This window comes from Phyllostomus hastatus, unplaced genomic scaffold, assembly GCF_019186645.2.
Source record: "Phyllostomus hastatus isolate PE091 unplaced genomic scaffold, TTU_PhHast_1.1 phas_contig_159, whole genome shotgun sequence".
Classification (NCBI taxonomy): Eukaryota; Metazoa; Chordata; class Mammalia; order Chiroptera; family Phyllostomidae; genus Phyllostomus; species Phyllostomus hastatus.
Genome location: NW_025333640.1, coordinates 5101606 through 5117119, shown reverse-complemented (window position 1 = coordinate 5117119; position 15514 = coordinate 5101606). Strand labels below are relative to the sequence as shown.

Here is a 15514-nt window from a genome sequence, read left to right as displayed (position 1 = left end):
AAAGCAGCCCCTCCTGGGCTCTCGCCTGTTGCTTCTTCTATCTTAAGCCCTTCCTTGTTTCATTGGCTCCAGCTTTAATAAATGTACTTTCAAATAAAAATAAAAATAAAAGAACTCCAGTGTTCTAAGCTGCAAATGGAGATAATAGAGCTGTACAGTTAAATTTGAATTTCAGATAAACAACGAAGTGTTTAACTATAGGGGTATCACATGCAACATTTGGGACATACTTATACAAAAAAAATTATTCGTTAACTATCCGAAATGCAAATTTAAACAGGTACACTCAACATTTAGTTGCTAAATCTGACCATCCTGATACTAATAGAATCTACTTTCTGGGATTGTTAGGATTAAACAAAATGGGACCTGTGAACACATGCTATAAATATGATTTTTTTTAACTTCTTGACTCTGAGAAGAATATATCTGCCAAGAAGGACTCCTTGTGGTAAACTGGGCCCAAAATCATAACCAGAGTTGAGCAACCATTGTTTGCGGAAGTCCCTCGTGAATGCTGCATATCCGGAAAAAGCCACAAACTGGACTGCCAGCCTTGTACACTGTACTCCTGCCACTGTGTGAGCTGACCTTATAAGCAAGCTCCTAGGATCAAGATTTCACTGATAGGCTCTGGTTGGTGTGGTTCAGTGGATTGAGCGCTGGCTTGCTAAACCAAAGTTTCGCTGGTTTGATTCCTTGTCAGGGCATGTGCCTGGGTGGCAGGCCAGGCCTCCAGTAGGGAGTGCATGAGAGGCAACCACACAATGTTTCTCTCCCTCTCTTTCTCCTTTCCTTACCCTCTCTCTAAAAATAAGTAAAATCTTTTTAAAAAAATTTTCACCAGTAGGCTGAAGACCTGCCCTCCAATAAGAGCTGTGCAGCTATAATCTCATTTACATATTTACCAACCAATTAGAGTGGCTTCAAGTAATCAGGACAGTGCCTTTTGGGCCAATCAAATTCTGAAGGTTTGGAGTCTCATTTGCATAAAAATGGATGAATCAGGGACCAGGATTGGGAACTTCTCTATATATGGCAGCCTCCCCTGTTTTGATGGAGCTCACTTTCAGTTCCTGATGGAGACTGATTCCCACACTGCAGCTGAACAGAGCTCTCTTGCTAGGGCTGAGAGCTCTGAGCTGGGACACGAGAGCTATAACGTTGGACCACCTCACCCAGTCTGGGCTGGCTGGGCTGTTTCACGGCTGTATTGTATCATAATTTAGTTGTCTCACAGCCAAACCTTCCCGCTGCCATGCTATATCACAATTAAACTGTTTGCTCCAAATAAATTCTCCCTTCACCCCAATTTGGGGATTTCTATTGGTGTTGAATTGGGACAACCTTTGGTAGATAAACTCATCCCTAGCCTCACACACCCGACTGGGTGAAGATAGAACTCCAGAGCCTCATACTGTCAAATCAGAGAATAGGTGGTGACTTGCTTCCAGAGCCCCAACACATGGGTGAATTCGCCTGTCATTTAGTATAAATTTTTCTGCCTCTTCTCTTCTAATTGCCATGATCCCTTCAGTAGCAAAGGACAAAATGCCCAACTCAAAATGACTTAAGCAAAAAGGAAATTCATTGGTTTCTGTGTCTGACAAGGCTGGGGGTTTCAGGCACAGCAGGATCCAGGCATTGGTTCTGTCCAGACTCTGTCTCCCCCAACCTGTGGTCAACAGAATAACAGCCCCAAAGATGTCCATTCCTTGATCCCAGAGTCTATGCCTCTAGAAGCTGGGAAAGGAAGGAACTGATTCTCTCCTGGGCCCCCCAGGGAAATCAGCCCTGCATACACCTGGGTGTGGCCCAGTGAAGCCCACTCACTACTTCTAGCCTCCAGAACTAAGAGGATAAGTCTGTGTGGTTTCAGGCACCGGATGTGAGGCAATTCATTAATGTGTTAAAGCTGCACGAGGAAACTAATGCCCCCAAGCTCAGCTTTCTCTGTGTGGGCCTCATTTTCAGGGGGACTCCTCTCACTTTGGGGCCACCCCCAGGCTGACCAGGCTGACGTCCTTCCAGCTCCAAGTCCAGCTGAGAATGAGGGCTGCTCCAGGCAGGACTCCATGCAGCTGAGCCGGCGAGGGCTCAGATTTGTGGCTGTGCCCCCAGTGTTCATAGCGCACGAGTGTTCGTGCCATCTTTATCCAGAACAACGAAGATTGGAAACAGCCCAAATATCCGTGGAGTGATGAACAGATGAACAAGATGTGGTCCAACCATATAATGGAATATGATTCAGCCTTAAAAAGGAAGGAAATGCTATCACCTGCTATAGTGCGGATGAGCCTTGAGGATATCATGCTCAGTGAAATAAGCCAGACACAGAACAAATACTGTGAGGTTCTACCGGAGAGACAGGAAATAGGTGGTGGGAGCCAGGGGCTGGGGGAGGGCAGTCAGTGTTTACTGGGGTCAGTGTCAGCTTGGGAAGGTGAGAAAGCTCTGGAGATGGATGCTGGGGTTGGCTGTATGACAGTGTGAATGTGCTGAATGCCACTGAGCTACACACTAAAGATGGTTAAGGTGGTACACGTTATGTTATCTGTATTTTGCTACAATAAGAAACAGGGCAAAGAAAACAATCGTGTTAAAACTACACACACACACACGTGTGTGAGATAGGGGTGGAACATGACAGGATATGAGATGAGGAGGAGGAATTTTTGTTGATTTTTCAGGTGTGATGCATAATGTGGTTTTTCTCTCCAGAGAGCCTGTGTCTTTTAGGGGGACTTTTCTGAAATGCTTCTGGGTGAAGTAGAACCAGCCAGGGGTGGCGTGAGTGCTGCGGGGTGTGGAGCTGTGAGGGTTCCCTCCCCCATAGGAAGGGGTGGGTGGGGTGTGGAAGGTGTTGGAGGCCCAGGCAGTATGTGCGGCTCAGCTCCCCAGCACCATGGAGGCCCTCTTCTCTCTGCTGCTGCTGCTGCTGCTGGCCCCGGAGGCCCTTTGGGCAGGTGAGTAGGAGCGAAGCAAGGGGGGAAATGCCCAAAGTTTAGGCCCCTGGACATTCATGGGTGGGTGTCAGAACGGAGATTGGAAATAAGTTCACTGTCCCCAGAAGGGGACCGATGGGAGAAATGTCAGCTGCTCCAAAACGGAGGTGAGGCCCGGGCAGGGGCCCCGAGGAAGAGGTCAGGTCACATCAGGGCAGGCATTTTAAGTTTTTCTCATTTAAAAAAAATTTTTAATTGATTTTAGAGAAGAATGGGGGGAGAGAAATCAATCGATTTGTTGTTCCACTTATTTATGCATTTATTGGTTGCTTCTTGTATGTGCCCTGACTGGAAATTTAAACAACAACCTTGGCTTAACAGGTCGACACTCTAACCACTGTACTACCCAGCCAGGGCCCCTAGATTTCTCAATTGTAAATATGTTGGCCCAGTTGTCTTATCACCCTTGCTGGTCATAAGGGTGGTAACAAATATATATGTTATTTATCAGAGCCAATGGAGAGTAAGCTTCAGGCACACTGCCCCTCATTCCTAAATGCCATGGCATGTTTTCTGCGAACAAGGACATTCTCTACACAATTATAGCAGATTCTCAACATCGTGCATTCATACAGTGCTATTAGCTCATCTACAGCTCTTATTCAAAAGTTCCTGCAGTGTCCTTTGAGGGAACAAACCCAGCGGGGTGCATCTGGTCTCCTCTTTCACCTTAAGGACAGTTTCTTCACTTCCCCCTGGGTGTTGTGACACTGGCGTTTGTGATGCCTGAGGGCCTGCCTGCTGTGCCCCCAAGGTCAGGTTCACCTTGCGTATTTCCTGCCGCACCACTGAGGGTTCACCCCTGCTCCCTAGCGCCATTACCTTGATCACTTGGTGAAGTCTACATTCACCCGATTGCTCCAGGGTAAAAATCACCAATTTCCTCTTGTAGTTGTCTTTAGGGGAGACTTTGGGGCTCTGAGGATATCCTGTGCCCCTCGCACTTCACCCTGGAGCTGGATACGCAGAATACCACAGAACTGGGGCAGATGCAGGCTCTTTGCCTGCTGGCAGCATCCAGGAGGCAGGGTCCTTATATACGTACGTACATAACCCTGGGCTGCAGAGTAGGAAACCATGACCCAGCGAATGAAGTGACCTGTCCGGATTGCCTGGCTGGGAAGCACGGAGCTGGAATTTGAGCCTCTGCTATTGGCCTCCCCAAATCATGCGTACCTGGCCAGGGCTGGATGACTAGGAGCTTGAGCTAGAAGGTGGTGGGTGATGGACATCCCAGAATTTTGGCTAGGCTGGATAAGAATGGCTCTGTGATAAATCAGGGACCCAGCACTGTAAGTATCCAGCCACCTATCCATCAATCTTTCTCTGCCTTCCATCCATCCATCATCCATTCATACATTCATCATTCATCAGTCATCCATCTATTTTCCATCTATCATTTGTTATTTTTCAGCCATCCATCAGTATTTGCTGAGCACATACTGTTCAGGCCTGTTGTAAACAAGACAGGCACAGGGCCCGCCCTCAGGAATTAGCGGGGACGGGCAGTCCATGAGCACGCCTGCCTGCGATACAATGTCACGGAGGGCGAGTGCCAGGAAGAGAACAGAGCAGAGTGGGGGGGCGGGGGGGTTATGTTAAGGAAGTTGGTGGGGTGGGGGTCTCTGGGGAGAGGGCTTTTGAGCAGACACACCCAAGCCAGACATGGGAATGTCTGCAGGAAAGGCTGCCAGAACAGCCTGTGCGAAGCCTTCGTGGCGGCAGTGCAGGCAGCGCAGCGGAGGAGCAGCCAGGAGGCCAGGGGGCGAGAGTGCAGTGGGGAGGCATGAGGAGGAGGCCGCTATTCACGTGGCTCTTGTGGCTCACAGAGAGTTTAGATGTTTAAAGCATGAAGCGGAATTGTAGGAAGATTTTCAACTGATTTACATTTAAAAACATTTTATTAATCTTTTAAAATTTATGATTGATTTTAAAACAATTTTAGAACATTTTTATTGAGATATAATGCAAACACCATACAATTCACCCCTTTAAAGTGTATAATTCAATGGGTTTTAGTACATTCAGAGTGTTAGGCAACCAGCACCTCTATCTAGTTCCAGGAAGTTCCATCATCCCAAAAAGCAATCCCATCCCCGTTCACAACTACTCCCCACTCCCTCCTGTGGCCCCTGGCATCCGTTAAGCAACCCACTTCCTGCCTCTGTGGGTTTCCCTGTTCTGGACATTTCACATAAATGGGATCACACACTATGCAGCCCTTTGTGTCTGATTTCTCTCACTGAGTGTCACGTGTTCAAGGGCCATTGAAGCTGTAGGTAACGACGGTGCTCCACCCCTTTTCGTGGCTGAGTAATATTCCAGTGTGTGAATATATCACCTTTTCTTTATCCATTACCTGTTTCTGGATATGTGGGCTGTTTCCATTATTTGCCATTGTGAATCCAACCACTGTGAATATGTGTGCACAAGATTTTGTGGGTATGTGTTTTCACTCCTCTTGGAGGGTCGTTGCTGGGTCGGTGGTAACTGTTTAACCTTTGAGGAACTGCCAGATTGTTTCCACAGTGGCAGCACCATTTGACATCCCAGGGAAGGGATGTGATGGTCCAGTTTCTCCACCTTAAACAGCTCCTCTAGCTGCTGTAATAGGGGCTGCGCTGTGATGACCAGGGGAGTCCCGGTGGGGCCCAGGAGCGAGGGAGAGGGATGTGTGAATTCGAGCTGGTCACCTGCTGGTGACCAGGACATAGGGTAAAGGATGGAGAAGGATCAAAGACAGTCCCGCTTGCTGACCTGAACATCTCAGGGAACAGAGGGCACTGCATTAAGGTTGAGGCCCCTCGGCCGCAGTGGGGATGGGACACCTGGCCCTAACCTGGAGCTCTGTTCCTCTCCCCAGGAGGTGACACACTGGAGGCCCACATTATTGGGGGTCACGAGGCTGTCCCTCACTCCCGTCCATACATGGTCTTGCTGCAGAAAGATGATGGCTCCTACCTGTGTGGGGCGGTCCTTGTGAACCACTGGTGGGTATTGACAGCTGCTCACTGCATTGTCCATCCGTAAGTAACCCTAACCTGCCCTCCCCCTCTGTCACCCTAAGTGTCCCCGATTCTATCCCAGGTTTCCCATTCTCACCAGGAGGTGGATCCTGACAGACTTAAGCCAATTGTAGGGTACAGGGGTGCCCCCTTCCCTCTCCTGTGATTGCTCTGGTGTGTGTACGTGACATCAACCTTGGGCATGCCTAAGTGCCATTGCACTGAAGGGTTCCTAGGGAAACTTTACTTGCCACAGCAAAGCGCCTTCCACTTGGGCAGAGTTTGGGCCTCTTGGGACACCCAGGAATGTGTCTCTCATTGTGGCCGTGGGAATAGCGCTGGTCTGTGAGGGTGGCAGGACCAACCTAGGAAGCCACGAAATGAATTGATTTTGAAGCTGCCCTCTCTGGACTACACAGTAATAAAGACCCCAGATCAAACTGGTCAAAGTAACCAAAGGCTATCTCTTTGGCTCATGTGAAAGAAAAGTCTAGGAAGACATAACAGGCACAACTTGATCCAGGTGCTTGCCTGAGCTGGTCGGGAGCCTGCCTGTCTCTCAGCTCTTCTGTCATGTCCCATGGCCACATTATCAGGAAGGTTCTCACATGGTGGCCAGTTTGGACCCCCTTAGATCCTGTGGCCATGGGATCTAAAGAAAGAGTTTGTTTCTTTATAGTTCGGGCAAAGCTGTGAGGATCAGTACTGATGGGCCCAGCCTAGGTCACGTGCCAGCCTTAGAACAAATCAGTATGGCTGAGGCATAACATATGCACTGGGTGAGGCTGGAGCCCCGCACAGGGGAGCTCCAGGCTGGAGGTCACCATTTTTGGATACACACAGCCCAGCCTCTGGCCAGAGATAAACTGGAGTCTGGGGCAGGGGTTGGAGCAGGGACAGCTTCCTGGATGAGGTGGGGAGGAGGCAGGTGAAAAGGAGCAAAGGAAGGCCCAGCCATAGAGAGGCCAGGTAAGGGAGCCAGCTGTGGGGCAGGGCTGGGACGGGGGAGCAGTGAAAATCTCTTGACCTTGAGTCAGACTTATGGACCCTGGAGGCAGAGCTTGGGTGTGTGGAGGGGTCCCCAAGCTGCAGGATGGCAGCACACACCCTGATTCTGCTGCCCACAGGATGGAACAGCTGAGACTAAGGCTGGGGATCCATGAGTTTGAAGACGATGTCCTCAGCTTAGAAGTCAAGAAAGCAGTTCTGCACCCTGACTACAAGCCACCCCCCGCTCTGCTGAATGACCTCGCTCTGCTTAAGGTGTTGGGGCAGATGGGAGGAGTGGCAGCTGCACCCAGGCCCCCCTCTCTCACTGTCTGTCTCCCACTGTCCCTCACTCAGCTGTCCCTTCTTGTAGATGGAGCGTAAGGTGACTTTCAACAAGACTGTCAAGGCCCTGGGCTTACCCAGAAAGCACCAGGCAGTGGCGACAGGAGCAAAGTGCAGTGTGGCCGGCTGGGGGCTGACCCAGCTTGGGCACATGGCGGAAGCACTACAAGAGCTGGACATGCGTGTGCTGGATGCCAGGATGTGCAACAACAGTCGTTTCTGGAATGGTAACATCACCCCCAACATGATCTGCCTGGAAGCCAACTCCAAGAACAAGGGCCCCTGCAAGGTAAAGGGGCAGCAGTGGGGCAGGCCAGGACAGATTAGCCTGAGGCGAGGGCATCAGCCTATGTCCAGGACAACCTGGCAAACCCCAACTCTCCCTGGGCCCCAACTCTGCCCATTCTCTGGGGGATCCTGGAGATTGGTACTAGCATTAGTCCATTTCCCAGGTATAGAAACTGAGGCACAGAGAAGTTAAGTGACTTGCCCAGGGCCACATAGTCAGGGAGCAGCAGAGATGGGATTTGAACTCTAGCACCAAAGATGATCACAGCATGTACAAAGGTCCTGGAGTGGAAAGAAGAAGCAGAGTGTTAAAAGGACAGGAAGGAAGGAAGGAAAAAGGGAACGGAAGAGGTTGGGAGGGGAGTAAGGAGATGTGTGTAGGCAGATGTGGGACTGCGGGGGGTCTCTACCCTGGAACCACCCTCCCGGCCCCGGGGATAAAGGCTTTCTTCAGCAGGCACTGAGGGTAACCTGTGCCCCCTGGTCTCCAACAGGGGGACTCAGGCGGGCCCCTGGTGTGCCGCAAAGGCCAGGTGGCTGGAATCCTGTCCTTCAGCTCCAAAACCTGCACTAACGTCTTCAAGCCCCCTGTGGCCACTGCTGTGCCCCCCTATGTGTCCTGGATCAAGAAGATCATCAAGCACTAGCCGGGCTGCGCCTCAGGCCTGATGCTTCAGAGGTGATCCCTACTCCCTTGCTTGTGGGACCCTCCCCCACAGAACTATGGGGAGGAACAGAAAGGGGACTGGCCACAGCTCAGAGGACAAATAAATTGTAATAAAGAAACTGTAGGAGTCCTGCCTGGATTCTGAACCCACTTCTGCCATGCTGCCTGTGAGGCCTTAGGCAAGCCTCAGTTTCCCCACTTATAAAACAGAGGTTGCACTTTTGAGGCTGCTGAAGGCAGCCCAGCAGCAGGCGAGGGCCGGCTTCTCCCAGGAGGGGCTCTGGGGCAAGGCCCAGAGGATGGCAGGGCATGGCTTCAGCCAGGGCTAGGAGCCACAGCCAGAGTTTGGCTGGCAGGCAGGGGATGTGCTGGGTGCTGGGGGATGGGGTGGGGTCACTGAACAGAAACATCCCAGAACCTTCTTCCTTTTATTTTTTTGGTAATATGTTTACAATCTTGGGATATAATTCTCATGCCTTACAATTCATCCATTTAAATTGATTCATCCATTCACCCATTCAGTAGTTTTTAGCATGTTCACAAGGTTATATAACTGTCACCTCTGTCTAATTCCAGAACATCCCATCACCCCAAAGAGCAAGCAGCATTGTCCCCACCAAAAATCACCTCCGGCCCCCTCCCCAGCCCCTGACACCCGTGAATACACCCTCTGTCTCTGCGGATGTGCCTGTTCTGGACACTCCACATAAATGGGTCACATGCCGGTTGCCTTTTGTGTCTGGCTTCTCCGAGCATCACGGACCATCCGCGCTGCAGCGAGTGTCAGCACCTCACTCCTTGTCGTGGCCGAGCGGCATTCCAGTGTATGGACGGCCACGCTCATCCCTTAACGGGCATTTTGGTTGTGTTCACCTTTGGCTATTGTGAATATACTGCCATGGACACAGGTGCACTTGTACTTGTGTGGATGCCATTTCATTTCTCTTGTGCGGGCACCGAGGGTGAAATTGCTCGGCCATACAGTGGCTCTGTGTAACTTTCTGAGACACTGCTGTTTTATAGCAGAACCTTTGTATTATGAAAATTCTGTGCCCTCGCTGGTGTGGATCAGTGGATTGAGTGCCAGCCTGTGAACCAAAATGTCACTGGTTCGATTCCCAGTCAGGGCACCTGCCTGGGTTGAAGGCCAGGTCCCCAGTTGGGGGTGTGTGAGAGGCAACTGATCGCTGTATCTCTTGCATATGGATATTCCTCTTCCTCTCTTTCTCCCTCCCTTCCCTTCTCTCTGAAAATAAATAAATAAAATCTTTTAAAAAAAAATTGAAGAAGAGAGAATACTCCCAAACTCATTTAAAAAGAAAGAGAGAGAGAGGAAGGGAGGAAGGAAGGAAAGGAGGAAGGACGCTAGATCTGTAACACACGGCAGAGTTGAAACAGCGGCACAATGAGCACTTAGGTGACTCACCCCCACTGGTCCTCTGTCCACCTCTCCGTCCAGCTCATCTGCCGATGCATTTGCATTTCGCAGCACAGCTCCACAAACACTTCAACAGGGTTTGGGTCCCCCATCTCCCCTTGTCTCTCCCTGTCTCTCTCTCACATACAATGAAATGCATGTATCTAAGTGGATGACTTGCTGTTTTGACAAGAGCTGACAAATGTTTGTAATCCAAACCCTAGCCCAAGGAGACTCCACTGCCCATTGCAGTCTTGTCTAAAATTTAGTTTTTGCATAGTTATTACTACATATAGGAAGTTTACCCTGGAGAAAGATAGTTTCCCACTGTCACCCATTTTCACCCAGGAGGCAAGTCTTATGTCTTCATCCAAGGCATCTGGGCAACATATTTACAGGTTTGTTTGTTTTTTAAAGATGTTATTGCCCTGGCTGGAGTGGCTCAGTGGGTTGAGCACCTGCCTGTGAACCAAAGGGTCACAGGTTCGATTACCAGTCAGGGCGCATGCCTGCTTTGTGGGCCAGGTTCCCAGTTGGGGGCACAGAAGAGGCAACCACACACTGATGTTTCCCTTGCTAAAAAAAAAAAAGATTTTTTAAAATTTATTTTTAGAGAGAGGGGAAAGGAGGCAGAATGAAAGGGAGTGATACATCACTGTGTGGTTGCTTCTTATGTACCCTCTGTTGGAGACCTGGCCTGCAACCCAGGCATGTGCCCTGAATAGGAGCCGAACCCGTGAACGTTTGGTTTGCAGGCCAGTGCTCAATCTGAAACCAGAAAAGACACGGGAGCTCATGCTGCCTGTCACTACCAAACCCGATAAGCAGAGACAGGGAGTGAATCTTTATGGACACTTCATTCAGATGGCCATTGATCTGAGAAGACAGCAGGTTCTCACCCTAACACAAAATGTCTTACATTTTCTTTCCAGGCCAGACTTTTATAACAGAGAACAAAGTGTGGTGAGGGGTTTTGAAATTCAGGGAAAATTGATTAAAAAATTGCAACTTTCTTGTCCTGGGCTGTTCCCAGGGGTGGGTGGTCATCTGTCTCTCCCTGGAACACAAAGCCCCCACTTGTCCCCAGGCGTATCTTTAGCAGGGCCCCAGGGGGTGGGCTGTCTCTCCCAGGAGACAGGATGGGCCTTATCTGTAGGTTCTGAAACAAAAGCTTTAACATATGCATTACTTGCTAGGCTTATAACTATTTACCTTAAACTAAAATGTTCCAACTCTTAAGTCCCCTATCAAACCCACTGAGCCACACCAGCTGGGCCCCAGGTCTATATCTTGCATAAGCCAGGTACCTATGTCACAGTTAACAAACCAATATTAATACTTCATTCAGTTTCCCCAAATGTCCCTTTTCCGGCCCAGAACTCTGGGCTGTGACATTTCCTCAGACTTTGTTTGTTTGTTTGCTGGTTTGTTTTCATTCTCACCCAAGGATATGTTGATTATTGAGAGAGAGAGAGAGAGAGAGAGAGAGAGAGAGAGAGAGAGAGAGAGGGAGAGAGAGGGAAACATCCACTGGTTGCCCCCCTTATGCACCCCGACTGGGAATGGAACCATAAGCTAGGTATGAGCCCTACTGGAACTGAACCACAACCTTTGGTGTACAGGATGACGCTGCAACCACTGAACACCCCGGCCAGGGCAAGTCAGTGCAGTTTTCATGTTTTACTTTCTGCTGAGGCATCACCTGTGCACGGAACATACTCGGGCCACAAGAGCCTGGCAACTTCTCACAAACCCAACACTAACACTGTGATTTAATGAGAATGTATATTTGGTCTTCGCCCACATTTCTGGTACAGGATTTCTAAAACACTTGGAGTTTCCTGAGTGATAAGACGGGCAAAGGAGTCTCCGCTGCTCAGAACAAGCCCCGCTCAGCCACACCTGGAACAGGGCTAACAGCCTAGAAGACCCAGGGGTTAGAACAGAGATTTTTCAACTCACAGCACGTGTAAACTAATGACTAAAATTCTGTGGCACACCAAAAGCATATTATATTTTGGCAAAAGGAGGTATAGCTTTAATTCATTCACACCAGACAGGTATTGTGTTAGCTGTTGTCATTTTTTTATTTGACAATCTAAGGGGAAATAGGTCAATGCCCCTGACTACATAGTCAGGTATTGCATGTTTTAAATGTTCTTGCAGTACACTGGTTGAAAATCACTGGGTTAACACTTGCTGGTGTGGCTCAGTGGATTGAGTGCCGCCAGCCTGCGAACCGAGGGGTTGCTGGTTCGATTCCCAGTCAGGGCACAGGCCTGGGTTGCAGGCCAGGTCCCTGGTGGAGGGTGAGCAAGAGGCAACTGCACATTGATGTTACTTTCCCTCCTGTTCTCCCTCCTTTCCCTTCTCTAAAAAATCTTTTAAAAATAAATACATAAAATTCCTTCTCTTTAAAAAAAAAAAAAAAGGAAGAAAGAAAATCACTGGGTTAGAAGGTCGGAACTTTCAGGCCCAACCTGGGAAGGCAGCAGTCTGCCAATAGCTCAACACAAGCTCACGCCCCTGTTCCACGGGAACAGAAGTTCCCACACTCAGAACCCTTCTGGGTCTCATCCCGTGTGTCCCATCATCTGCTGTCAATCTGTGCCCTTCATCACTGCACTGCTTATTATTCTTTATAATGAGCAGGTACGTGTAAATACGCCTTTCCCCAAGGTCTGCGAGCAGTCCTAAGCAAATTAATCAAACCCACGGACAGAACTGTGGAAACCTCCAACTCGCAGACGGTCAGGCGGTCAGTCGGTCAGAAGCACTGGTGCAGCCTGCACTCTTGACTGGCCCCTGGAGTGGGGGCAGTCTGGTGGGGCCTTTCCCCCTCCCCCTCCACCTTTTGTGATGTGCGTTTTCTTCTCTTCTTTTTTAACCCTCAACTGAGGGCATGCGTATTGGTTTTTAGAGAGGGGTTGGGGATATGCCTTTCATATGCGCCCAGACAGGGATCAAACCCACAATGCAGTCATGCACCCTGACCCCAGGGAATCATTCCACAACTTTTTGGTGTACGGGATGAGGCTCCAACCACTGAACAACCCATCCAGGGCAAGTAAGTGCATTTTTAGTGTTTAACTTTCTGCTGAGGCATCACCTGTGCACAGAACACACCCAGGTCACAACAGCCTGATGATGACACCCAACCCGCCAGCTGAGCCACACTGGCCAGGGCTCATGATGTACGTTTTCAAGCAGAGAAGTTGGAAGGTTATACAAGCAACTGTATATCCTGCCTCTAGATTGGTTAACAGTTTGCCATATGTGCCTGACCTACCATATATATAATTTGGAGCCTGACCTACCATATATATAATTTGGGGCCTGAGGTATACTGGCCCTGGCCGGTATGGTGCAAGTGGTTGGAGTGTCATCCTGTAACCAGTAGGCTGTGGGTTCGATCCCTGTCTGGTCACATACGGGAAGCAAGTGATCGATGCTTCTCTCTCACATCAATGTTTCTCTCTCCCTGCCTTTTTTTCTAAAAGGAAAAAAAAAATAAAGTCCTCAGGTGAGGATAAAAAAAATAAGTGATTTCTGGCCCTTGTCCCTACGTTATTTTATTTGCCTCTTGTCCCAGTAATGAAATGAGCCCCCGCCCATCTCCCCGAGAGGCCTTCACTAGAGGTCACGGGAGTCCCACCCAGCTTCCAATTTCCACTGCACTTTTAAAAAATCTTTTAAAAGTCATGATGATATTGACACAGCAACCTGTTGGAGATGGGGAGAACTTCCTACTCTGCCCTTCTCTAGTGCTTATAGCTGAACTAGGAATAAAATAATAAAATGTACTCAAGACCAGGCCCAGAGGAGAAACACGGATCCAATGCATGGGCATGGAGGTATCACGATATGACCCTCAGATCATCAGATGGGGCTAAAAACAATGATCGAATCAGGCTCTCTTTATACTTTCTAGACAAAGAAACAGTTCATCTGTGAAAGTAAACAGGACTAAGAGAGTCAGTGCTTGCTGGAGAGGAATCTGGGCAGGGCACGAGCTTTTGGGGAAGTTAGCTAGCAATGTATGTATAGAAGCTCTTCACTCTAGTAATAAGGAAGAGTTATCTCCTGATTTTAGGAGGACAGAGAAGTCAGGGTTTTCTTGTTAAACAGGCAGTTTCTTAAGTACTAACTTTATTTCAAAATAATTAATGTGCCACTGTGGGACATCTTGGGCAGCCTCCCCAGGGCCCCGACAATACTAGTCACCCCTTTAGAGTGTACAGTTGTTTGGCTGCTGTGGACATCATGGCCTTTATTCTCTGCTGGTTTCCTGCACTTAAACTTCCAGAGACTTGCTGTCATCATCCTGCCACCCGCCCCTACCCCCAAACTGGCATGTAGCCCCTGAACGTCTTTGCAGGAAGCTTTGGTTTTTATTGTTCTTCCTCATCCTCAAGGGAGACCGGATTTAGGTGCAGGGAGGCCAGCGAGGAAGCTGGCCTCCCCCAGATGTCAGAGGTCCCCATCTTCTCGGCAGTGTCGTGGCGTGGCTCCAACTGGACAGAGATCACTGGAGGCCAAGCCTGTGTTTGGAGAGGGGGAGCCACCTTAAGGGAGAAAGCTTATCTTGCCTTCTCAGCTGTTTGTTCCTTCCCGGCCTAGCTGAGTCCCCACTTCACCCCCAGGTGAGCTGGGGGTGCTTAAAGGGACAGAATGGGCCACCAGCTCAATGAGGTGCTGCAGCTCCCCCACTCTGGCTGGAGGGCTGGTGAGGCAGGAAGGTGCTGAGGAAGGTCCTTGGCCCTGGGGCCCTGTTCTGCCTGCGAACTCAGAGCTCCTCCTAGCTGGCTTCTGAAGGTGTCAACAGGGAACAACCAGGCAAGTGTCTGTGGCTGAGTGAGCCATGTTCTGGTTTCTGATACTTTTAACTGGACACGTGTGGAGGAGAGTGCGACAATACCACTGAGTGACTGTCCCTGGGTAACCAGAACCAGATGGCTCAGAGCAACAGAAATTTACTCCCCTGCCCTTCTGGGGCCACTCATTGGAAGTCAAGGTGTTGGTAGGGCCAGACTCCCTCCTGAAACTCCAAGGAAGGGATCCTCCTGCCTCTTCCAGCTTCTGGGGGGTCCCATGTCCCTGGGCTTGTGAGAGCCTCCCCCAGTCTCAGCCTTCAGGTGGTTCATCCTCTATGTCTGGGTTTCGTCCTTTGTCTCTTATAAGGACATCAGTCACTGGATTTAGGCCCACCCTAATCCAGGATGACCCCATCTCAAGACCCTTAATTACACCTTCAAAGACCATGTTTCCAAATAAGGTCCCATTCACAGGCTCTGAGGGCTACCATTTGGCCCATGACAGCATCCTGTTCCTTACCCGAGTCCACTCCCGGCCCTCCCCGGCCCCTCTCCCCGTGGCTGCCGAGACATCTCTCTACAACACACATCAGATGACGATGACCTTCCATTCCTCAACATCCCCTGCCCCCCCAGGGCTCCCTAGTGCCCAGAGAATAAAATCCACACTCCCCCACCCACCCATCCCACCCCCTGTCACCACCCCGGGAGGGTTTTTTCAAAGCTCCACCCTTTCAGAAACATGCGTATAGAGAGTTAAGCTAGAACATTTTATGATAGATGGATGTTGTGCATGTGAAGAGAATAAAAACCCTATGCCCTTTTCTCTCCCCGTGTCTGTGAGTTTAAAAGGTTTTATAAGAAAAAATAGGAAGCAAACAAACCAAAGCTGATGCCCTGTGATGGAACAGTGGCTGGTGTCCTAAGTAAGCACTTGAGACAGGATGGCCAGGAGGCGCCTCTGCCGGGAGGCAGCCAGTGTGGCT

General features: G+C 49.7%; 1 protein-coding gene across 2 annotated transcripts; it reads left to right on the top strand.

Annotated features, from left to right (window-relative positions):
- The first annotated feature begins 2864 nt into the window (after positions 1-2864).
- Positions 2865-8408, top strand: GZMM (granzyme M). Of its 2 annotated transcripts, none has more exons than XM_045831596.1 (5): positions 2865-2966; positions 5869-5995; positions 7138-7273; positions 7371-7631; positions 8125-8408. In XM_045831596.1, the coding sequence occupies exons 1-5, from the start codon at positions 2906-2908 to the stop codon at positions 8275-8277; spliced, it is 738 nt and encodes a 245-aa protein (XP_045687552.1). In that variant the 5' UTR covers positions 2865-2905; the 3' UTR covers positions 8278-8408. The 2 variants fall into 2 exon arrangements, with proteins under 2 accessions (XP_045687552.1, XP_045687550.1); XM_045831594.1 differs by having other exon boundaries at positions 5869-6031.
- The last annotated feature ends 7106 nt before the right edge of the window (positions 8409-15514 follow it).

Coding starts and splice junctions, on each gene's coding strand:
- GZMM (XM_045831594.1), top strand. CDS start 2,906: ATGGAGGCCCTCTTCTCTCTGCTGCTGCTGCTGCTGCTGGCCCCGGAG. Junction 2,967..5,868: donor CCCGGAGGCCCTTTGGGCAG/GTGAGTAGGAGC, acceptor TCCTCTCCCCAG/GAGGTGACACACTGGAGGCC. Junction 6,032..7,137: donor GCTCACTGCATTGTCCATCC/GTAAGTAACCCT, acceptor TGCTGCCCACAG/GATGGAACAGCTGAGACTAA.